Source organism: Balaenoptera physalus, assembly GCF_965194825.1.
Source record: "Balaenoptera physalus genome assembly, chromosome: 2".
Classification (NCBI taxonomy): domain Eukaryota; kingdom Metazoa; phylum Chordata; class Mammalia; order Artiodactyla; family Balaenopteridae; genus Balaenoptera; species Balaenoptera physalus.
Genome location: NC_138883.1, coordinates 159,044,706 through 159,069,815, shown reverse-complemented (window position 1 = coordinate 159,069,815; position 25,110 = coordinate 159,044,706). Strand labels below are relative to the sequence as shown.

At 41.3% G+C, this 25,110-nt stretch overlaps 1 protein-coding gene across 7 annotated transcripts in view; it reads right to left on the bottom strand.

Annotated features, from left to right (window-relative positions):
* CELF2 (CUGBP Elav-like family member 2) overlaps positions 1 to 25,110 on the bottom strand; it is a 531,606-nt gene that overhangs the window by 308,318 nt on the left and 198,178 nt on the right. For 2 of the 7 annotated variants that reach the window (XM_082449741.1, XM_082449736.1), the window contains exon 1: positions 8 to 418. The exons of 3 other annotated variants lie outside the window; for them this stretch is intronic. In XM_082449741.1, the coding sequence (XP_082305867.1) occupies positions 8 to 162 (155 nt within the window). In that variant the 5' untranslated portion in view covers positions 163 to 418. Of the gene's footprint in view, positions 1 to 7; positions 420 to 25,110 lie in introns of those variants that run through there. 2 more of the 7 variants (XM_082449740.1, XM_082449742.1) reach the window with 2 other exon arrangements.

Here is a 25,110-nt window from a genome sequence, read left to right as displayed (position 1 = left end):
TACATACCTTCGTGCTCGGAAATGAGATGCCCCTTTAAGGTTTCCAGAAGTTTCCATTCCAAGGGGATGAAATGCTAATACTGTGGACCTGTCAGACCCTGAGCCCAACCAGCCTATCACTTCCCTCTCGGACTTGCCTTTCCCTTTTCCTCCTTTCTCCATTATCCCCCCTGCTACCTTATTTCCCTCCCCCTTCAGCGTTCTCTTTCTTTCTCCCTCTTTCTCTCTCAAATGGAAGCCAGACAATGCCAGACGCTCTTCTCCACAGCTGTGGGTCTGAGGAGGCAGGTGACCACAAAAGTGAAGAGTCTTGGTGGCTCATCTGTCAGGGCAATCAAGTTTGCCTCGACCAAGGCTGAGTTCTCAACTAGGAACAGCTGTCTCTGGGGCGATTCCTTTCCAGACATCATCACAGGGGGGAGGGGGAGGATGGACGATCACGTCCCATGAAGTGAGTAAATATATGAAAATTGGGAAAGAGAAGATTGGAGAAAGGGCGGGGAGGAGAAAAAGGCTGGCCTGGTGATATGTACACAAAGGCACTCAGAAAAAACCACCTCTGAAGGAATGTCCCAGCAGCCTCTTGAAGATGCTGAGATTTTTCAAACTGTATCAGGTAGCTTTATCTGGTGCCAGCCTGGCGGCGGGAACAAAATTTATACCTATCAGAGTGGGGTTTTGAGTTCCCTGGCAATCTGCCCTTGAACACCCACCACCCCCACGAAATGTTCTCCCCAAATGGCCAGAAGTTCTCATCTTACTGTCACATGCTGTAAATTTCAAAAAGAGAAGCTACTGTTTGATGAAACACAGCAGCTGAGCAGCGACAGCTGGGTGGATATAGCAGTAGGCATAACATTGGGTCTAGAGAGAAAGCAGCAACAGGTGGGGGCAGAAGAAAAAGAAAGAGAAAGGAAGTTTTAAGACTTAGTGGGCGGGGGAGGGGGGCGGGGGGAGGGTGTTGTCTGAGACTGATCTTGGCGAGAAGCAAAATCAGGACTTGAGAGGGACTCTCCGGAGGCATGAAAGCCCCACTGGCCTCCATGTCCCTCCTTCTTCTAAACAAATACATCTTGAAGAAGAGGAAGGATTAAAGAGACCAAATGCTTGGATTGCGTGTAAAAGAGAACACATGAATCTGCTTTACCCACAATGATGATGGATCCCCATCAAAGAGCTTTCCTTCCGAGGATCAGAAGTCATCTGACACAGTGGATGCAGATCAGACTCTTTAAGACAAATGCTACTTGCAAGCGGAGTGAAAAAGATGATAAGATTTAAGAATCAAACCTGTTGGATTCTGCACCTGAAAGAGTGGACTGACTGGGAACACGTCATTTAATTTTCTGATTCATCATCTAGACCTTTGCATGTACGTGGCCATCGTTTCCTTGTAGGGATGGATGGCTGAAAAATCAAAATCTACCATGATCCTCTGATGAGAGGTATGAGGTGTTAACCTAATTATTACTACAGCAATTACATAACCAAGCTATTAAAGTGACATGTAGGTTGAAAATACATTAAGGTTTTGAGCACAGGAAATTTATTTTTTTCCCTATAATATGGTTCAAATCTCTAACTATTTTTAGCTTATGATAGAGGTTTTTGCAAATCCCAAATGACTTTTTCTTTAAATTTGCTTTTGATGCTCATTCCCATAAAGTCCGTTAGGGGAAAGAAATTCTTTTTTTCTTTCTCTTAAAAGAACTACCCAAAATCTTCATGGAAAAGTGGTGTAGCAATCTACCCAAGCTAAGTGGAAATGTGTTATCTTATCTTATCACTATGGCTGAGTATAAACCTTCATGTTGCCCAATCTCTTAGTCTCTCATACTCTCTGGTGGCGGCTAACAGCTACATTTGCACTGTTTCATAGGAATATGGCAAAGCGAGAGAGGAGGAGAGATGTGAATGACTTTGAGGTCTGAGGAAGAAAGGTGATGAAATTAAGGATTTTGTTTGGCTTTGTTTTAATAACAAAGATGAATCCGGGGTGTTCTAAGGACAACTTCCCTTTCCTGCTCCCTCTTCCATCCTTCAAGGCCCCCTCCCCTCATTATACACCACTTGATACCTTCTTACCCACTGTTCCCTCTCTGTTTCATGACTGTCTTGAGCTTCTTAACGAGAAAAGATTATGTCACATAGTATATTTGTTGCTTGGTTGGTTCTGATTACAATATGATACATTTTGGCCCCTTATGCAGATTAGAAGTCACATTTCAATTTCATCATGCTTCAGATTTCTCTATTATTTCTCTATTATTCCCTCCAACATGTGTTCCCATTATACAGATTAAAGCCTGAGAAAAGTGAGCCATGGGTGCTTTAATTCAAAGACCTCATGAGCTATAAGGGGAACCAGTGAGCATACGCAGGGGAGCTGTAAAAACTCAGAAGCAAAAACGACTGTGATTTTCCCTTTCTTACTGTACAGCTTACTCCGTACAAAACTAGAAGGCATGCACAAATCAGTGCACCGCGGAAATGTGGCACTGGAGGAAAATATGACTTTCAAATGTCAAATATCCAATATTTGTACTCTTAAATTGGCCAGGGAAGGAGTTGGCCTGAGTCGTGACTTAGAATCCCTTCCACCATGAGCTGTGTGTCCAGTTTCCCTCTCTTGGTCTGTTTTTTTCATCTTTGAAATGGGAATAACATAACTACCACTAACTCTTGGGTATCTGTGAGGATTAAATTATACAAGATGAAAAGAGATCACCTAGTGCCCGGTAGAGAGTAGACTGTCAATAAATTTTGGATTTAATCCTTACTTTAATCATAACACTCCCACTCCCTGATCTTTGTTTAAATCTGGAACTGGCAGATGGGAAGGAAAAGAGGAAGCCAGTCCTAATCCTATTGTTCTTGTAGCATTAAAGTTTTCACTGATTCTAAGGCCAGCAGCCTAACCCACAGGGGAGAGGAAGGGTACGGTTTATGCAAGGCAGGCACTGAGCATCCTGGGGCTGCGGGTGAGGGCTCCATCCCTTTTGATCAAGTCAGTTTCCAAAGCGAAAGTCAAAATGAACCCTAACTGCCACCACCAGGAGCTCACGCCACCCATCACCAACTCAGTGCGTTTTCATTCACAGAGACGCTTCCTAAATCATCTCTGAATGAACGGGGAAGCCATCTCACAGAACCCCAAAGAGAGCTGGGGTCCCAAGCCAAGATATTCAGAAAGCAAGGCATGACAAAGAGGACAACACCACAGGAGGACCTGCAGCCCCTGAATCACTGAGATGGGCAGCTTTACAGGAGCCATGACAAGAGTCTGATTCATTCCTGCACCAGGTACCACAGTGCCCCTTCGCGCCAGTTCACCCACCAGCTGGAAGCTACCAATGCCATCCTTAAGTTTCAACACAGAATTTTTACCGATTGCAGCTGCAACCTTTCTCAGCCCAGGGATTCAAAGAGCCATGGATACTGAAGGTGTATCAACCTGGTAACTTCAAACCTCACGCTCTTCTTGTCCATGACAACAAAGTTTGTTCAACTGAATGATTATGCAGGAAAATTCTGGTTTTTGTTTTTCTCCTAGGGCACGCTGGCACGTCCTGCTTCCTGAACTGCAGTGATTCATCACAACCCTAGGCAGCCAATCACGGGCGGGTCAATGTGGAAAGAGGTGAGGGAACAGCTGAGCTGCCCTGGGAACACATGTCACCCTCCCCCCACAGATGCCATTCCCCGTTAACTGTGACGGTCTTGACATAAAAGAAAATGTGCTGGGATCTGTCACAGTCAGAAGAGAGCTATGGATCAGATAAACATACCTGCATGGAACAACCCCTAATGACATCGCATGAAGCAGAAGGCTGCGTCTGGGAACAAAGGGTACCTCATCCCAAATCAGGGTTAACCAGCACATTTCTGAGCTGAGTAGAGGTTCTCTCTCTCTCTCTCTCTCTTACATGTACATCTAGCTTCCATCTCAGTCCGACCTCTGGAGACAGGTACCGTGGGATCAGAAAGGTGCTTCAGCTCTAGGACACTTCATTTCAATTCTTAATGGGCTACAACATTGAAACCTCACATAAGCTTTCCTTCCTCTGACACCCTCTTTCCCATGTCAGTTAAGTGAAATGCCACGGATCTTAATCTTCTCCAAAAACCACTGCCTCTTCTTTCCTACAGAATGAAAGTCACTGCGAGTTCAGAAAAATTCCCAAAGCCAGTAATAACCAAGAGAGAAGCAATAGTAGTTTGATGAAAGGAGAACCCGCCCTCCCCCCACCCCCACTGCCAACAAATTCCCCAGGAATTACCAAATGTAGAAAGAAATTCAAGGAAGGATAATCAAGATGATCTAAGGCGTTATTGCAACTGGGTGAAATATACTTGTTACCACTGGAGGAAGGGCAGATAAATGCTGTGGAGCCACAGGAGATGCTTCTTAACAAACTGCATTCTGTTAATGACTTTCACTGAAATCTCTACACCAGAAACTAAGTTGGATATTTCTAGTTTTCTCACTGCCACGATTATACCAAATCAAGCTATGTTTTTCATCGACAGATTCTGACCCCTTAAATACAGAACAATCATTCCCACCTAACACTCTTGCTTTTGTATATTACCTTCTTTTCATCAACCTAGGTGTTTCCAGGGCTGCGAGCAATGAACTTTCCATCAGCCACATTTTCACCTAATTAACCGCCCTGATTACAATAATTAGTATTGATTCACTCTTCGAATGACTTCCTGGGTGTCCCAGCACAATCTGCACTTGCTCTAAAGTTCTAGATATGAATATTAATCAAATGCCTTTCTTTGTTTTTCAGCCCCAAAGGGATATTTTGTAACTGTACACACTCATATTTTGAAAAAGAAAAACCGTGAGGTGTCATTTTCACAAATAAAGGACTATTGATACGTCAAGGTTACAGATCTCAGCCTGTGGTCTGCTGAACACAGCTATGTATTCCTGAGTCTCCTGTGTGAAGGGACTCCTCGGGGTGCAACTGCAACTCTATTGAAAGAAGCCATTTTCCCAGTTTGACACTTTTGCTATTCCTTTTCTGCAAGTCTGGGCTTAGAATTAAAATTCACTTTGACATTTGTTTAGGTCACCCTGGAAGGGAATCATCCCACATAGAGGCTGATGGCAGGATACAGATTACATATCTTGTTACTGTTGTGGAAATAGATGTAGACAAGTTTGCCAACTTCGGCCATCTCCTACTTCCCCATCAGGCTAAAGGAAAAGATAGCTGCATGTCAGACACTTGAATGGGGGTCTTGGAATTCTGAAAGCTGGTAATGGGTTAAAGCACAAGTGGGAAGGGAGTTCCCTTGTTCTTGGACCTAATATGATCACCCAGGAATTAAAGTGAATAGATCACAGGTAAATGATTAAAATTTAGTCAAAAATTTAACGTGTAGGTTTCCAAGATATTTATTTCAGCGTGCTTCTGACAGGCAGCTGGGGAACACAGGACACTGCTTTTTTTTCCCAAACCACAAAAAATTGCTTTGTGACCTTTGTTTTGGAATAAAAATTTCCCATGAATGCAGAATCTAGGTGTGCTGGTAATAGTGGGCCAGTTTCGGATATAAAGCTTCACCAATTACCTTCTATGAGCTCATCCTAAAAGCAATTACTGGCATACCCAATGGAATGAGCAGTTCAGATCCCTTTGGAAGTAAGAGAACATAATCATAAAATCCACTTTACTCACAATGGATGACTTTAAAAATATTATTATCCTACAGATACGTTTTGGGTCCAGCCAGACTCTGAAAATATTGTCTATAGAAAATCTATGTTCCAGAAGGCAATTTATTGAGCTTGCAACATTAATTTTCATAATTCTGAATTAAATATAACATTTCAACTTAAGTTTAAAAAATTGAAATGCATGTCCAAACTCTAAAAAATAGTTAATGTTTCATAACTGTTTTCATAAGGAATACATCTTGTTCCTTGTTTACTGAGAACATCACTAATTTGAACACAATATAATCCAAGAAGAAATATTTGTAACTAAATACATCTGTTTTTTAAAATTTACCCTTTAAAATGATTTCCCTTCTGTTTTTAAAAATTAGGTCCTTAATCTCTATAAATTTACTAATATTTTTCAATATACTGCTCTGGCACAAACAGCTAATTAAAGCAAAACACTAAAATGTTAGAAAAGATATATTCTTTATGGAAACGAACCTTAGTGACATGATTTTCATGTAGATCAATTACCATTTAATAGTCTAGGATCAGTTCTTTTATATCTAATGTGAGAATAAAAATGTTTTTAATATTAGAGAAGTTTGCAACAGATTTTTCCATTTTCTCTTTTTGAAGTCTCACTGTTTTCACATGAGAAACCAATGCTTATGTTATAAAAGGAAAGATTCTTGAAGATGTGAGAAATGTTTACCTTGCATAGAAATGCATTTTATGAGCACATAATCATATATCAAAAATTGACACATTCCATAGACACCTTTAACTTAACAATTTAACAGGCTAGATAATGACAGTTTGTGACCAAAATTAGAAGGGCGGAAGTTCTCACTTGTCCTTGAATTTCTAAACTGTTTACCTACCTAGGGGCCCAAAGAGGAGGCAGACACTAGAAATTATAATTTACTTAAACATTAGAAATATACCTCTTAACTTCTCTTGTGTGCTATGTTCCGTAAGTCCACTAAATAGGCAAATTTTAAATCCCCAAGAATTAAATACTGTAGAGGCATGTCTGATAACAAGGTATCTGCCAGAATGATAATAGTGTTACAAGCAGTCTCAATCAGTGAGTTTCTTCCTGTAGTTAACAGAGAGGTAAGCAATAAATCTCTAACTTAATCCAACCAACATAGCTGCAAAATGCAAAAAGCCCTATGAACGGCAGATATTAAATCTTTTAAAAGCACAAAACCACAAACAAGCAGTCCTAAAAGCTCTTCAATCTGTATAGTCTATACAAACAAGATTAAAGCAGATAAAAGGGTGTTGAGAAAGAAAAAAAAAAAAAGCCCCAGACATGCATTAAGCTAGTTTGACAGCTCCATTGTTCAATGGGTCCCATTGTCAGACCCATAGATGTATTCAGTGCTACAATGTCTGCTAGGAAATAAACAAAAGACTACATTTTTCAAAGCAGGATGCCAATTCTATCATAATTCCTTCTCTGCTTCCCAAAAGGTGGCTCATTCTTGGTAAGCGGTAGGACCCTAACACAGATGCAGGAAACAAATATTTGCTTTCAATACAGAGGGACCCAGGACGCCATGCATGAATAGAAGTCTTTAAACAGGTACACATTTTGGCAAACAGGATAAAGTGATCCAAACCTGGTAACACAGAAGGACTATTTAGGTAGGCTAAGTCCAGATTAGAGCGGTATCTGGAACGCAAGTCTAATATGGAGTCTCCTTAGCTCCTTTCTCGCTGAGTATTCCATGCAGAGTGCATAATAATGAAAGAGGCTTAGACATTGCAAAGGAAAAGACAAACCCAGAGCCAGATTCGGAGCCTTTAAAATTATCCACTGGCCGCGCACAAATAGCAGAGAGCAAATACATGATATGCTTGCAAAAGGCAACTCCTGCAAATATAACTCGTCCACAGGAGTCCTTTTCCTTTCTCTTGCTTGCTCTCTCTTTCTCCCAATCTCTTGGTCTCGATATCGTTTCCCTCTCTCCTCTCTCTCTCTAGCTTCTTTTTTTTTTCCTTCTAAGATAAGGAAGCTACTTGATTCAGGGCATGGTGATTGTCTCAGCCAGCTCTGGAAACTAGCACGGCATACGTTAAAACAAAGAACACAGTAACATACCTTAAAAGCAGCTCTTCATTTCTCATAGTAACAGCGGATTTGGGACAGCGCATGCTTTCTGCACAGATACACTGATAGTCTCAACAAAAGCCAGTTCAGAAGTGCGCTCCAACATCAATGCCACAGTAGCTGTTCACTAATGTGCGCTCCCCGTCTCTCTCCCTCCCTCTCTCTCCCTCTCCTTCTCTCCCCACTCTCTTCTCTAGTCAAATTCTGAATGGGAGAGCAAAGGGGCTCCTGCAGATCTACTAAGTAGAAATAATCCTCTCTGACAAGTTATGTTGTCTAAGCATATTTTTACATTAATACACTGCACTGCCTATAGGGGTCTTGCTTCCATTCACTTGAGCCTGGCTGGTGTGAGTTCTCCTAATTACCATCTTTAGAAATTGGAAAGAAAAATAAGTAACTCATTTCCCTCTTTGTCTTACACATTTCATAGCAAAACCAAGTTCACGTTTGCTCTTTGCCATCCAGTCAGCAAGCATCGCAGATGACTCACAGGAGATGTGAGTATGTCAGGGTGCTAAAAAGGATTTTTGCTTCTCTTTTCTGGGACACTGAATTCACAGTTGGATTCAGCTCTTCCTCTCCCCTTGTCCTCAGGCAGAGTGACAAGGTCAAGACCCTTAGCCCCACCAAGGGGGTTGAGGATGCAGTGGATAGAGACTGGGGGACTTGGAAAGGTTTTAACTCTGTGAGGCCCGGAGTTTTTGGAGGTTCAGGGCATAATCCACCTGAGGCAGGCCTTCTAAAGGAGGTGGGCGATGCAAAGATTGTTTGGTCATATTGAAATCCTAATAAACACTGGAGCATCAGCCTCAAAAGACCAATTAAATGCTGTCTTCCAAAATAAGAAAAAAATCTGCTTCCCTACTTCATTATCCACATTGGGCATAGCATATACAGTTAGCCAAGGAAATAAACACTGTCCTTCTGCTTATTGGAATTTGAAGAATTCCACGCAGATTAGCCAAGTAAAAGAGCAAGTTAAACACACAGAGAAAAGATGAGATGCTATGGACGGAATAGTCAGTTGTCCAAAACTGCAATTAAGGCATTGCTCCTGGAGGTGTGTGCTGACCGGAAAGAGCCAAGAGCGCGCTCAGCTTGGATGGGAACAATGCAGAATGCAGCCCGAAACAGATCTGGATCACTGGGCACTGGTTTCCTCGCTCCCAGGTTCAAACCACTTCACCTGTCCTCATCAGCACGACCGTGCGACTCAGTAATAATCTGGAGTTAAAATACTTGTGGGAATAATAGTGGGGCGGGGAAGATAATGGCATGCCCCATTACCCTCCCATTTGGAGATCTGGAATATACCCCAATATCTTGCTATGTCTCTGACCTATGACCTCTGAACTTAGTCTTGGCCCACAGCTAAGGAAATGGAGATGTTCTGGAGGGCGAGGAAGGTGCTTTCAGGGTTACTGCACAGTAATCGCGCTTAGTTTATGACAACAACCAAAGGTGACCATAAGCAGTCCCCATCCCCATTTCTAGATGGCAAGAAGACCACATGATGAATAACCTGACTGGGGTAAAATAATGAAGCAAGAGCTCTGTCCTTAAAACAAGCACATTTTTACATTGCCTTCCTTCATGACAGCAACTAAAAGTTAGAGAGTGAATATGTAAAAATGAATGACCTTGCCAGGGAAAGATACTATATACAATCTGAGGTGTTCTTTTATTTTTTTAAAGTATCTGTTTATTTCTCTTTTTTTCTTTTTTTTGGCCGCGAGGCAGGTGGGATCTTAGTTTCCTGACCAGGGATCGAACCCACATCCCCTGCACTGGAAGCGCAGGGTCTTAACCACTGGACCACCAGGGAAGTCCCTAAGGTGTTCTTTTAGAGCAAGATCAACATCATGTAAATGAGTCTGGAACCCCAGACAATGCAGAGAGAGAGAGACTTGAGCCATTTCCCTAGCGACTTGTGCTGAGGCAGGAGTCACCTTACCTCTCTGGAGCTCTCTTTGCCAAGAAGTTAAATGGGGGCGACAAATGCTCATATATTTTAAAGCACCAGAAGCACGTGTGATGAAACTGGGTGTGTTCCACCAGTGCAAATATTAATAAAAAGTGGAATGAGTGGCCTGACACAGGCCACGGTTTTGTCCATCAGAGAAAAGTAAAAATACACTGTTCCAACACAAAGCCCTTTTTTAATACTTCCATCCAATTTCTAGCAGGGCTAAACTATGAGGCAAGTACTAACACGTAGCACTAATGCATTTGCTAATCCATAAATAGATTCTTAACCCTGGAAGCCAGGGCTGCAGTATACGGGGCTATTCCTCTAGTGAAATGAATTATGGATCCCTAGCAGTAAGGACTGGGACGGAATCAAACCATTAAATATTTTATATTCCTTCTACTTCCTTTTGAGTCCAGGGACCTAAATAATGAGAAAGCTGTTGAGGTAAGAGTTTAGTACTTGTCCAAACGCCAGTAGGATGACAGATCGGGGGTCTTACATCCACCAGTTGCCTGTGCTGAACGTGGGGATAGAAAGATGAGCGAATATAAGGCAGGCGTGTCACACTGTATGGGAATTCTCTGACTCCAAATCCACATTGGATCAATCTTTGTATTCTTAATCCACCCAATCGAATAACCTTCCCTTAGCTGATCCTTAATAAATATTTGTTAAATAAAGGAATGAATTTGTTTTTAACTCTTGGGACTTCGGGGAGAAGACTTTTATTTTCAATATTCCTTTATGTAGCTTCCTTAACAAATATCGGGGGTGGGGAACACTTCTTACTCTAATTCAGGCATTCCACTGGCACAGCTCACAACACTGGGAAGTCCTTCCCTGCCATCGTGTTTCACATTTCAAGACCTTTTCACGTTTTCGCTGATGAATCCCTACAACACTCTGGGGTGGGCACAGCTGGTTCTGTTACTTGCTCATCTTTAAAAGTTCAAGTGCAGAAACAATGAGCAACTTGCCCACAGAAGGTAGATAATGACAGAGCTTGGGAACTCAGTCTACCAACCCTGGGCCCATGTTCTTTCCACTGCATGGCGATGCAACCCAGCGACCCCACTGTGCCCAGGGGTGACAGACACACACCCGGGAAGGCATGGCTTTGAAGTAGTGTTTATTGTACACCTTCCTAAAATGATGTTAATTACCTTAGAGGATAGATAGTAAATGATTAAAAAATTCATGGAAAGGTTATGTCTGGGCTACTAGCATTTATCAATTCCTTTCAAAACTTTATTTCAAATACAGTTTGAGTTGAAACTAGACAGACTAAGCCCTTTTGGAGACCAATTTCTTTTTGAGGTCATCTAGAGTAGGAATTAATTTTTAATAATCCTGATAATTATTAAATTTGTTTTGTAGGGGAAAGTTTTTAAGAGGATGAGAATTATAGCAGTAATTAGCAAAGAAGAACAATGAAAACTTAGTTTATTTCAATGCCCTCTATATCCAAAAAGATTTTTTTTAACTGTAGAAATTAAATGTTTAGCTAATGCAAATTTGGTGAGGGAAAAAGTGGAGAGGTACAGTGATGTGGAAGTATGGGGGTGAGCTGAGAATCAGCCAGATCTCATGACCTTCCTAGATATGAGATTCCTAAAAAAATTTTTTTAAGTATATGATATGTGCATTTCTTTATGTTGTAGATAATTTCTGGAATAAAAAGCTAAATTTCCAAATGCAACCATAACTGCTCCAACTTTTTTCTGCCTTCTATGCCTGGTCTTTGCCTTTGGATATTTACATTGCAAAAGTAGTGGAAAATGCCACTTCAGTGGAAGTGTATGATATGAAGTATGTTAGAGATTAGGGCCTGGCAGTACAGAATCCTTTGATTAAAAAGGATGGGACACTAAAAAAATCTAGTCTGCCTCTCAGATTCCCATTGTAAAAGAACCATCTTGAAACGCGGAGGCACCGGGGATATTAAATCTATTTAGTTGCTGGTTTCAGATACTGCCTGAGTCCACTCAGGGTGCTAAAGCAAAATACCACAGAGGTGGGGGCCTTATAAGCAACAAACATTTATTTCTCACAGTTCTGCAGGCTGTGAAGTCCTAGATCAAGGCACCAGCCCGGTCAAGTTCTGGTGAGGGCCCTCATCCTGGTTCATAGCTGGCACCTCCTTGCTGTGTCCTCACATGGTAGAAGGGACAAGGCATCTCCGGGAGTCTCTTTTGTAAGACCACTAATCCCATGCATGACACCCTCATGACCTAATCCAGAGACCCCACCGCTTACTACCATAGCATTGGTCATTAGGATTTCAACATATGAATTTGTTTGGGGGTCACAAACATTCAGACCATAGCAGATACCAAGAGTTGCCAGGTTTAACTAAGAAACATACCACATTGTTATGAAAGATGGAAAGAGCACAGAGTCTGTGAAGTGAATATGAAGGAATGACCAAGGTCTACAAGAAATGGGTTTGCAGCAAACTCAGCACATGACATGTAGGAGGTGCACAGTAAAGTGGCAAGTCTGTGTGTGAGGGGGTGGATTTCCATCCAGGGCTGATTTCAAGCAGAAGACACAAAGTTCCTCTGACCAGCTTTGTCAGCCTTGGAGGAAGGGTCTCTATGGGCAGAATGAGGCAAAGCAGTGAAATCTGCACACAGGAGCCAGAATGAATAGAACATGGAACAATCCTGTGCTTCCAGAACCTGTGCTCCCTCCTGCCTTGAGGGGAAAGACCTCCAAAGCCCCAAGGATATAAGTATCACAAATCACTACTGAAACATAAAACTGATGGTTGGTTTAACGTAAAACCATAGCAGCCTTAGCAAAGAAAGGATTTGATGGTAATCTGAGGGTCTATGTAACCTGAGTTCCTGTCACTTGAGGTCTCACAAAGTTACCACCAAGTCAAGCAGAAGGCAGCTATCCCTGTAACCAACTCAAGGGTCCCACGTTCCACATGGATATTCCTTCTCCAAGCCGTGGAATGATGCACTTGTTTGCAAAATGGAGATGTTTTTCTAGAACTGGGGCATGGGGATGAGTAATCGGCAAGAGTAATTGTAAAGCCCCTTAAAATGATCAAGCGCCATATTTACCAATGAGTAGGTGTAAATAATAAACTATAAAGTACTTAGAGCTCCAAGAAGCCACTTGAAAACAGGCCCTAGATAAATTTAAGAGGTTTTATTATTATAAAGAGTAATAATAACTTGCGTACTATAGACACGAGGGGCTATGAAAACAGACACCACAAAGTGGGTTTGGAGATCTATTTCTGTGTAGGTAGGTTTGAAAGGTCTGTTGAAGACAAAGAGAAGAAAGTCAAGGATCTCCCATGAAAATGGACTACCATAAGTAGCCCCGTTGATAAAATAACTAACTTTGGCTTGTGAACTCATATGACTTCATAAATAACATGTACACAACAGAGTGGTCATTTTTGGCCTAATGTTTTGCCGAGGGCCACCCTTGGGCATATGGGAAATCTTGAGAAGGCTACAGGAGAATACATGTAAGTTAGGCGTTAACATCTGCATGGGAAATGGGCCACATTTATTATTTCTATTTTTAAAGACAGACACGTGCACGCAACTGCCTGTCTGCTCAGGCTGCCACGTCTCAGAGATTCTGTAACTTGACTATTATCCATGAGTCTTCGATGGCCATGTAGAGTTTGGTGCACTTGGGGATCTGTCTTTCTTAGTGGTTTTGATCCTAGGGAATCATAAGGAGTGAACAGCACAAGCGTAATGAAGACCGGGGTAGAGCAGGTAGCCTTCCTGATGGGAAGGTGAGACCAAGACGAAGTGAAACAGAAACGAAACAGAAACCCAGATGGTCTGGGAAAAGATGGTTTTGAAACTACCACGACAGCTCTCATAGAATATGCAGATGCTTTAAATGTTACATTTCTTTATATATCACTCTCTGAAATGAAATTATCTACTTATTTACCTGTTTATTATCTCTTTCCTCCATCTGAACCCAAGTTGCATTAAAGCAAGAACTCACTCCATTTTTATCACCACTTTAGGCCAATGTGTGGCATATGGCAGACACTTAATAAACTTTTGTTCAACAGCTGAATTTCTCTGTGAAGCATTCTTCTTATTGAGTGACCCAATCTCAGTGTCACTACATGACATAACTTATGAAATACTGATACCACGGTCAACCGTGACAGTCACTGGGCTAGACCCTGAGAGGGACAGAAAGATGGAGAAGGCTGTGTTTCTGACTTTAAGAAGTTGATAGATTCGTTGAGATGGAATGATCAGCTTGTTGTCTTAATATTTTTTTAAACTTGAAGGTACCATTTATATGGGTGCACAGAAAATAAAATGAAAAGTGATACATTTCGCTCATTACTTTCCATCAACGCTGAAGTTTGGGAGTTGACAAATTGCAGGCAGGTAGGACCAGGCATTGAGGAACAGACGAGTAGACAAAACTTTCAGAACTAAGAGCAGCGGGAGTTGGAGGGTGATTTGCGGGGTATCTTGGAAAATACAAGTGTCTTTATGGGCAGGAAGCAAGCATGAGAAGTCAGTCTAATTTTTGCTTCATTCATTTTCAGTCGACCTATTTCCTGTATTTAACTCTTTATATATGTTGGTAAGTTATCCCCTTCGCCTAATGTAGTCCTGCCCTACTTCCCTCTCAGCTCATTGAGATTCCCTAGGGATTTACAGCAAGTGATCCCCTTGTTAAGTTTCCTCCTCCGCCTGCTATTAAAAACAAAACAGTAAATGCTATTAAAGGCCACCCACACATTCTCAAGGCAGTTCCTAATGAGGTGCCTCCTCAATTTCAAAAGTGTATTAATTCGATTTTGTTTTATGTTGCAGGGATTGAGATGAAACGCGACGTTGACCTCTCTATTCCTGTTACGTCAGTGAAATATTGTTATGGTGGGTATTGGAAATGCACGAAGAACATGACTAAGTCACGATCGTCAAGGGAAAGTTCCTAGAGGCCAAAGGGGAATGGGGATGAGGCAGAGTGGCCCCAAGATGAGGGAGGAAGGACACTGCATCCCAGACTAAAACCTGGCCGATGAAAGCTATGAAAGATTTTAAACGGCTCTGGATCTAGAAAGATGACTCTGGTTTCAGTGTGGAGCGTGACCCAAAAACAAAGAAGAGCGTGGAGTCAGGGGGACAGCAGGAGAGCTGCTGTACAGCTAAGAGGCCATGTGGCCTGTGAGATGGGCCTTCTATTCGTGACCACTGCCTATTAGTTGGGCTTGAGATCCTCCACGTAAGACGAAATCACTCAATTACCAGAGCAATTCAGTAAATTGCTATTATCATCCACATCACGCAAATGAGGACACTGGGGCCTGGGAGGTCAAGAGAGGCTCAAGCCAACAAGTGCAGTGATACTGCCAGAGATGGGCGCAAGCTCAGCTCTTTTCACTGTCCTACGTGGCCCAGGCAGTACGTATCTAGAGAGAAGAAGGGGTAAAAAGATATTTTAGTGGTAGAATCACTATAGGGACAACTGAATGGGTGGAATGGAGAAAACAGCCGAGTTAAAGATAATTCTGATGTTTTCTAACCTGGACATTTTGGCAAATGATGACACTGCTAAGGGACTGGAAACCCAAAAAAGCAAACAGGGTAGATGGGGAAGATAACCGATTCCACTGGGGATAATTTGAGCTGGAGACGCCTGCAGGCAGGTCTTCCAAGCAGAGGAGTTAGAACCACTGCAGTGGATGAGATTGGCCGGGAGGAGTATTGAGGGCTTCTGACCAAGACCAGAACCCCAGGCAAACCAAAATTTGAGGAGGAGGCAGAGAAAGATGCTCCAGTGAAAGGGAGGACTGAACACATCACCAAGCAGCTTAAACCCAGCTGGAGAGAGAAAACACATGCATTTGAGGTTTTAAGTTACCTTGCCATATATGAGATCATGAATTACTTGTTTAGATGCTAGATGAAAAAGCAGGGCAGTGCAAATCAGAGGCAGGAACATTCAAAAAGTTTCAGGAATCAGTTGGGAACTGGGGCAATAACTTTAAAAGGAGGCCTGATTTTAAATTAAGGAAGCAGGCTACTTCCACACCTGCATACTCGCTGGCGCGGGATGGGGAGGGGGAGATCCAAGAGGTCCTGGATCAAATCCTGCTTGCTCCAGGCTGACTCTAGCCAAACACTCATCTACTTGCCCTGAGTTTGAGATGGCAGTGACAAGTGCCCTGCTGTTTGTCACCATCTCCTTGAAGGCATAACTAAAAAACCAGGAAGGCAGGGGAGGAGGTAGAGGGGCTGCATCCAGCTTGCAGAACAGGAAAGCAACCATGCAGAACAAACTTGTATGCTTCCATAGGCTGGCTGGATCCACTAGCTCAGAAAGGCAACAGCAAAAGTCGTTTCTGAACTCTGCATTTGGCCAGATTAGGATTCCAAAAGTTATAAGGAACTATACACTCTAGACCTGGAGAGCATATTCCGGGGTCAACGGTTTTAAACTTTTGAGTGAAGTATCACACACTTAGAGGAGAGGACCCACAAGTGCTCCCTGAATATTCACAGAGCGAACAGATCCAATGCAATTAAACTCAGTTTCAACTAAACCTTGCGTCCGTTTTTAATTCCATAACCAAAGCGTGACTGGATGAATATAAACATACAGGAATTAGAGTGCTTGTGAGTAAAAGTTGCCAGGGAGACAGTGAGTCAATTGAACAAGACTTTCTCTAGAACCCACCTACTTGTCACCATGTACGCTCTCCTAATTCAGGCTCTCCCAGTTCTTCAGGCATCTCTGACCCACGCTACACATTTCAGCAGAGTCTCTGATACCAAAATATGCTCATTAGTTGCCCCCAGCTTAGAACCCATCAGAGCTTTCCCCCTGCCCCACGATGAAGTCCAAGCCGCATCATACGGTTCACAAGGCACCCGCACATCTCCAACCTCCTCTCGCGGGTTGTCTCAGCCCACACACAACATTCTTTGCACCATTAACTTTTTTCAAATCCTCATATATATGATTTCTCTTGCCTCTGTGCTATTGTTCATGCTGTTTCCTACACGTGCAAAACTCTCCCGGTTATCCCCATCCTCTCACCAGGTTTATTTCTGCATCTCCTTCAGGACTTGGCTTTATGAAGTGCTAAGCAGAAAAACAGGGACTCAAAAGATACTTGTTGCCTGGTTGGCTGAATCCATGAATAAGGAAAGGACATCATCTCAGCAGCAAAGGAGATACCCAGATGTCATAATATGGTCCCAGTTATTTTTTAAATTTTTTTAGGGACTGACATGTTAGTTATCTAAAGCTGAATTCAAAAGAGGTACCAGTCATGGCCCCTGTACTCAGGGAATGTATAATCATGTTAGAAAGACAGAACTTACACGAAACAAAAAACAGTATCAGGTCTACTGCTGTGATGTTCCGTGAGCTGTAAGAGTTCCAAGGAAGGAGAGGTAAGAGTTGGCTGGAGTGATATGAGAGGAATAAGACCTGAGGGCATCTTGAAGAATACGCTTGCATTTGGGGAGGACGTGGAGACAAAGGGTGAGGATGCCCCAAGCAGAGGGAACCAGCATGAGACGAGTTTACGTAGGAGACAGTGGAGAGAAAGTCTGACTAGAAGAGCATGAATATTGACAAATGTGGGGAAATAAAAGAAGAGGGAGGCCAGCCTGTGAATCTTGTCAATGGAGCAAAAGAATCTGGATTCCACATCATAAGAAATGAAGATTCAATGTAACTTCTGGGTCAGTAAATGAGCATCCTTTTTCGAATATGCCAATGAGAAAGTGAAAAACAACTCTGGCAGCTGGTTGCTGACAGGTATGCCATGATGCTTCCAACTAAACATAAACAACTCTTACAGAATATAAAGATAATCAGACTTTGAGATCATGGTGGAACAAGAGAGAGACAAAGACATTGCAGGTACAAAAATAACAAAATATCCCCATCTTCCGACTGCTTACGTACCAGTGACGACCGAGCTCTGCTTTAATCCTCCTGCTCTCTAGATGAGATGCCAAGATGCCTGTATCAATCTGCTTGGGCTGCCACAACAATACCACAGACTAGGGGGCTTAAATAACAGAAAACAATTTTCTCACAGTTCTGGAGGCTGGCTATCCAAGATCAAAGTGTGAGCAGGTTGGCTTCTCCTGAGGGCTCTTTGCTTGGCTTGCAGACAGCCGCCTTCTCACTGTGTCCTCACACAGCCTTTCCTCTGTACATCCCTGGTGTCTCTTCCTCTTCTTATAAAGACACCAGTGCTATTGGATCCAACCCTTAAGACCTCATTAAACTTCATTACCTCCTTAAAGGCCCCCTCTCTAAATGCAGTCACATTCTGAGAGAATGGGGGTTAGGACTTCAATACATGAATGTGGCGGGGGGGGGGTGGCACACAAGTCAGTCCATAACAATACCCAATAATTCCTGAAAACACCCAATCCAGAACTGGCTTCCACTGCCTTTATACCTCCTCAGTATGTGCATAAGCCCTATTTCTATAATAAACCCCTTCTGACTTCCTCTTCCTAAGATGCTCCATCATTCCCTTGGTGTGTATTCTCCTTTGCTGTTGCAAGTTAAATAAACCCAATCTGGACTCTGGGTGTGTTCCCGGTGGCTTTGGCTTCCACACCAGGACCTTCCATATTCTGGAGTCTTACTTCTCTCATACTTTGTGTCCGCCTCAATTGCCGTTCCTCCTTCCTGGGTAACTCCTGTTCATCCTTAAAGATTCAGTTCAAACATCACCTTCCCTGAAAGCATTTCCTAATTCACTGTGTCCAGCAGTGGAATTAGATTTCCCTTGTGATGGCTCTACAATGTGTTGACTCGGCTAGACTGAACTACATTACCCAGAATTCACTTCTTTCTTTTTTTAGTAAAATGTTTCTGGTTGGAGTGAGCCACAAGGAAGAGTCTTGGGAGATGTGAAGGCCAGAAGGGAAGTGGCAGTCATTTTGCGGCTTGCACACGTGGTTGCTGATGTACTGACTCGCCTCCTTGGTGAGAAGCAGCAGCTCTGCCTTCCCGATCCTCCTGAGTGTCCCTGACCTCTGTGCCAGGTGTGTGTGTTTATCTCTGTCCCCAAGGTCCCCAAGGCAGAGGCAACAAGAACTGATGTGTTTTAGTCCATCCTTGAATACAAACATGTAGTATGTAGTGTCTGTGCATTCTAGCCTGCCCTTGGTCGCTCCAACTTTACACCCATTTTTCCTTCTTGACTCTTTGGACTGTGGATGTCAAGTTCCAGCACCCGATGCAGAAAAGCCTTACAGAGACTGCTTAACCTACTGCCACAACTACTAAAGTCAAATCCCTGTAACAACTATGTATCTATCTGCCATCTATGTATCGTCTATTTATGTACTTATCAATCTATCCATCTTTCTTTTTCCTTTCTTTCCTTTTGTTGCTTTCCTTCCTTCCATCCACCTATCCATTCATCCATCCATCCTTCCATCATTTATCATCTATCTATCCATCCATTTATTATCCACCTTCTATCTATCATGTATCTTCTATCATCTAAACTCTATCTATAGTCTATTTATCTATTTCCTTTCTAACTATCTTTCCACCCATCATCTATCTATCCATCCATCTTTCCATCCATCCATCCATCCATCCATCCATCATCCACCTACCTGTCTGTCTATCTATCTATCTTCTATCTATCCATCCTACTGGCTCTCCTTCTCCGGTTGAACCCTGACTGATGTGCCCCTCCTCTGAGATACTTCTCTATACTTCCTCTACACCTTGTACCATTTAAGATATTACTTTAATGTCACAATTTGTGCGGTAGATAAGATTATCCTGCAAATTCTTCATGCCCTCCCTCTATCATGTGACCTTGTAGTGTACTACAGTGGGTAAAATATATTTCCCCACTCCATTGACATTCGGCTTGACAATGTGACTTGCCTCAGCTATTGAAACGTTAGCCGGCATTATATTAAATGTGCTCGTGTGGTGTAGTTTGGGTGTTGACGCTCTGTGGCCTGCCGTGAGACAAGCATGCCCCAGGGAACCTGCTGCCCCTTCCATCTGGGCCTCAGAACGAATATACATGGAGAAGATCTGAACCCAACCCAGAGTCTGGAGCCAAGCATAGCTGAATCACAGCCTGAAAGAGAGCCACCCAACCAACATCTGCCAAGCTACAGTCGGCCTGCAGACTCACAGTGTAAGAGCAAATGTGTACTGTCGCAACCACTGTACTGCAGAGTCATCTGTATGCAGCCTTGTTGCAGCCGCAGACTAGTAAATTACTTTTCATTGGTTCCTTGAGACTAGGGACCATGATGATAATTTCCATTTCTCCGATGCCTACTAAGATGCCTGATAGATAGTAGGTGCTCAATACATGTTCTTTGCATCCTAGAATAAATAAATGACCAAATGATCAAAGAACCAGAATGGAGAGACGCATGGCACAAGGGGTGTGCCGTGGAAGGAGAAACGAACAGAGGTGGATGGGATGGAAAGGCGGGAGTGAGTGTGGAAGCAGATATCAGCCTAACGTGGTCCATGCACAACCATGCGACACAAAGTTAGCTGCCTTTAATTTTCAGATGATCAAAGGTTCCATGTGACTCCCGTATCTTTGAAGAGCATTTTTTCCTACTCTGAACTCTCATGACTCTCTGGGGGCAGCTGGCAATAAAAGCCACAGTGCCTGTCTGTAGCCACGTACAGTAGGGAAATTGACAAAAGATGAAAAGCCTGAACCGCCTCAAAAAAAAAAAAAAATCAAGAAAACAAAATTACTGGGAAATAAAACTTTCATATTCTTCCTTCAGGTAAACTTGTCTCTGTGTAATCATCTAATCTGATGCGGTCAGTTTACAGACCCCTGGCCCATTGATCATCTTTGGTTTTTGTTATTGTTGAAAGGCTGGCGTGACACCATATCTGAAGCTCTCAGACTGGTCACCAGAGGTCTATGCAGCCCGGGCCAGCACACCTGGGAGATGTAAGCAGGTCTGCACAGCAGCAGTCCTCCCAACAGAGACCACTGTCACATTCCCTTAGCGTGTGTGGCATGGGCCTGCCATCAGAATTGCTCCTTGCAAGACACAGCTTGAAGGATGCCAAATGCATTAGTCTGCGGTTGCACTTTTCAAATCTTTTTCTTCCTTTGAACAAACCACACCCACAGACGTGCACACACACATACACATGTGCGTGCATGCACACGTGTGCACTCATGCACATCCAACACAGACACACATGCATACATTCCACTGTGTTTTGGAGAACAAAGAGCTAGTCTGCATTTTGTTTGGTGTCAATCAGAACGTGAGATTAAAGCTGCTATTTTATGCATTCAAAAGTTACACCCGTCAAACTCATGCTTCTCTGCCTAACTCTGAACTTCAAAAGGAATATTTCATAGGAAAACACGCACACACACCAAAACAACACAAACGCACAACCAGACAACACATATGAACCTCAAAAAGATGCCGTAAGCACCTGAATGCATTTCACCCCCATTTCTATAAATGAAGGCTCAATGACAGAACATCTGCAAGCCCATTAGGGTTGTACAAAGCCACTGGTAACACAAGCTGCCCCAAATAATACCCAAACCACGTTGACATACAGAGAAAAGCCTGTCAGTCGTGTCATTTGCAAGCAACTTATTGAATCCTACTTCCAGGCTATTTCAGGCTGAAACCAAACTTGTTTTATAACAATTATTTATCTAACTATCTCTGGGAAATAATTGCCTTTTTTTGAGCCTATATTTAGCATATTGCTACAAATGATACTTATCAATATACTGAATTCCCACTGAGCGTATAACATTATACCATTAAAACTTTACTATTAAAATGTTCTTAATTTAGATGCCATTAACTCAGATTTAGGGATAACTTGGACATCGAATGTGATTCTTTTAAAAATAATGTTTATTATTTTTAATGATTATAAAAGCAATTCATGTTCACAATATTGCCCAGAAATATAGAAAAGTATAAAGAAGAAAAATTGTCACCTAAATCTGACTAGAAAAAAATAATTGTTTAACTTTTGGTATATTTCCTTTTAGTTATTTTCAATACATATACTTCATCTCTTTAGCTACAAATGGGGGTGTACTGATCATATAAGTTTTAATTCTTTTTTAAAACATGAGCTATTTTTCTCTCATAAGTATTTTTTTTTTTTTTTGGTACGTCATGTGGCCTGTGGGATCCTAGTTCCCCGACCAGGGATCGAACCTGGGTCCCTGGCAGTGAGAGCACTGAGTCCTAACCACTGGACGGCCAGGGAATTCCCCAACAATATTTGAAAAAATGTTTTCCAAGGATTGCATGTTATTTCATTTTACTGATGTCTCACAACTTATTTAACCACTTCTGTAAGATTAGATATTAGCAGTGTTTCTAAGTTTTCACTTTTATACATAACGTTGAGATGAAAATTCTGAAACATGAATGTTTGTGGGCACTTCTGATTTTCTTCTGAGAGACGAAAACTAAGTTAAGTCTTAACACAAATTACCAAATTGTTTTGCAGAAGATTTGCAACAGTTGATACTTGCCCACAAGACCAGAGTTCTTGGTTTGCCAATCTCTCAAACACACTGACTCTTATTTAAGTCAGTAAACATGATGAGTGAAGCAGATTATGTCACTGTTTGATTTGTGTTTCTTTCTAATAAAGATAAATATTTTCCCCAAAGTTTATTGTCATTTGTCTTCTTTTCTGAAAGATCAGTTTCTGTGCCTCAGTTATAAACTGGTGATTTCTGAATAGAGCTGTAGCACTTCTCTATATATTTATCTATGTTAATTCTTTTAAAAAAGGATTTATAAATTTGTCCCAGATCATCATTTACCTTGCTTTCAATTAAAAAAATTGGGGGTACCGAATTAAAATTTTTTACATAATTATTTCAATAATTTCCCTTACACTTCTATTTTTTACGTAAAAAGTCTTCCTTGCCCTGAAAGTAGGTTAAGCTTTTTACCTTTGTATTCTGTTGGTTTTTATTTTTACTCTTTTATTCATCTAGAATTATTTTGAAGAATAAACTCCAACCTGAGTTTTCCCTCTTTTACAAATAGGCAGTTTTACCTCTATCATTTATTATGTGATTCATTCTTTTCCCAGTGGTTTTTGGGGTATGATGCACGTGTTGATGTATTAGATTAAGTGCTACTGAATCTCTCTCATTTCTTACATTGGTACCTCATTGTTTTAAGTTGGAACACTTGGTAGATGTGTTTTATAACTGCTGGAATGTCAATTACCCTAATTAGTGCTCTTTTCTTGCAAAGGGAAATTCAAGTTGAACTTTAGAATAATCTTGTCCATTCAAAAAATTTTTCTACTGAGATTTTGATGGGTATTTGAATTGAAACCTTAGATTTCTTTGGGAAAACTTAACATCTTTACAGAACTTGCTCCTTCCACTTGGAAACACAGGTAAACTCTAAATTTACTAAAATCTTGATTTCTTTCTCTCTCAGGGAGAATTAATGTTTTCTTCAAATAGTTCCCACATGTGTTACTACTGATTTTTGGTAAAGTTATTGAGTTAAAACATTTGTTACTACGTTCTCCTTAAATTCTCAGAGATTTTTAGTTGATTATCTTGGTGTTTCATGATTAGAGTCATAAACATGCCTATCATGAGCAAATGACATATTTTTTATCTTTGTGTTCCTAACTGGAATTGGCATATCAGGATTTCAGTTCCATGTCTTATTGCTATGATCCAACCTTCCAAAACATTATTTAATGAGTGATGATAATTTGCACCCTTGCTCATCTCTCCTTCAAGGGCTGGTTTAAGATAGTTGTCTTTTATTAAGTTTTAAAAGTTCCTCTGCGTTCCTGGTTTTCTCAGACTCCCCACCACCACCCCCCCACCTCAGGAATAAAGGTTTAATTTTACTGACTATCTTTTGAGATCATTTTTTTCTTACTGACCTACTGAGATCTTGTATTATATTAATAGATTTTTCTCAAACGAAAACATCTTTTTATTCTTGGCATAAAACCATAATTTCTTGTGGAGGATGAATTTTTGCTTTTCGTGTACTCTATCTCTGAATTACGTCAAGGGCCGTTAAGTCAAAACACCATCTTAAGTAGAAATCCCAAAGAATACGTAATTCTTTTGTATACAATTTTTAAAAGTAAATGACGTAACTTGATATTTTAAAGTTTAGAAAATACATGTACTCTAGCCCTGTTGTGACATATTTGTTTTCATTTAACATACTTAATTCAACTAAGTAGTATATGTATGCCTTAGTTTAAGTATAATATTTACAAATACAGCTTATTTGGGAAATTCTCCAATTTTAGGAAAGACTATTTTCAATTAGTGAGGCTTTAGCACACTACCAGAAATGGAAAAAAAATATCTCTGAGGGTCGGTTACGTTTTCACTACTGACTGACCACACATTTTAAAGTTATCAGCCATTTTGCTGCCTGCTTTCTGCAATCAGGAGTCTCTATGGCTTTGCCAATCTTAATTCTTTCATTAATACCTTGAAACATGTTTCAAATAGCAGAATCAAATTGAGGTGGCGGGATCTGAAAATTAAAGATCACCACTGCCAAGAAGGCTGTCCATGGCTGACCTTCAGAAAATCTCTCCGTGACTTTTAGCTTCTTCCCATAAAATAAACAATTTATACACTTCAACAGCATTCTCTTAACATTTTCATCAATTACGCTTTGGGTCTGTGCCTTCCTACTACTGGGGAGAGTCCGCAGGGCAGGGGGTCTTCTCTGAGTGCAATGTTCCCTCTTTAATACACTCATATAGACCCATTATATTTGGCAATAGGAGAGCAGAACCATTGTGATTCTGATGCTGACACTTCCACATTCCTCCCAGCGAGTCTGCAGGGAAGTTGGAGAGATTGAATGACTTACAGTTGTGCCATGGTCACTTCAGGTGTGGTTTGAACTCCTCTAATTCATTAATTCAATTTAATTTTTAAAAAACACTGAGTATCTGTTGTGTGCATGGAACTATTCTATAGTGTAAAGATACTCAGTCTGATTCTACGAGACTGTTTTCTCCTTCCTAGTTAAATTAAAATTTTAATTTCTACCCTTTGGGTACCAATATCTAACTAATTTCAATAATTTTAAAATTACTTAAAAAGCACCCATCGTTCTCTTTCACTTCTAATGTGATGCATTTATCTCACATGAAATCCTACAAAATCTATGAATTAAATGATAGTAGGAAGCAGATAAATCTTTACGAGATTAATCAGACTCACATAAAACTTGACTACATCCATATTATACGATATCTTTCTTAGACATTACAGGGAAAAAACCCTATTGGTATTTTGACCTATCTCAGAATCTAGCAAATTAT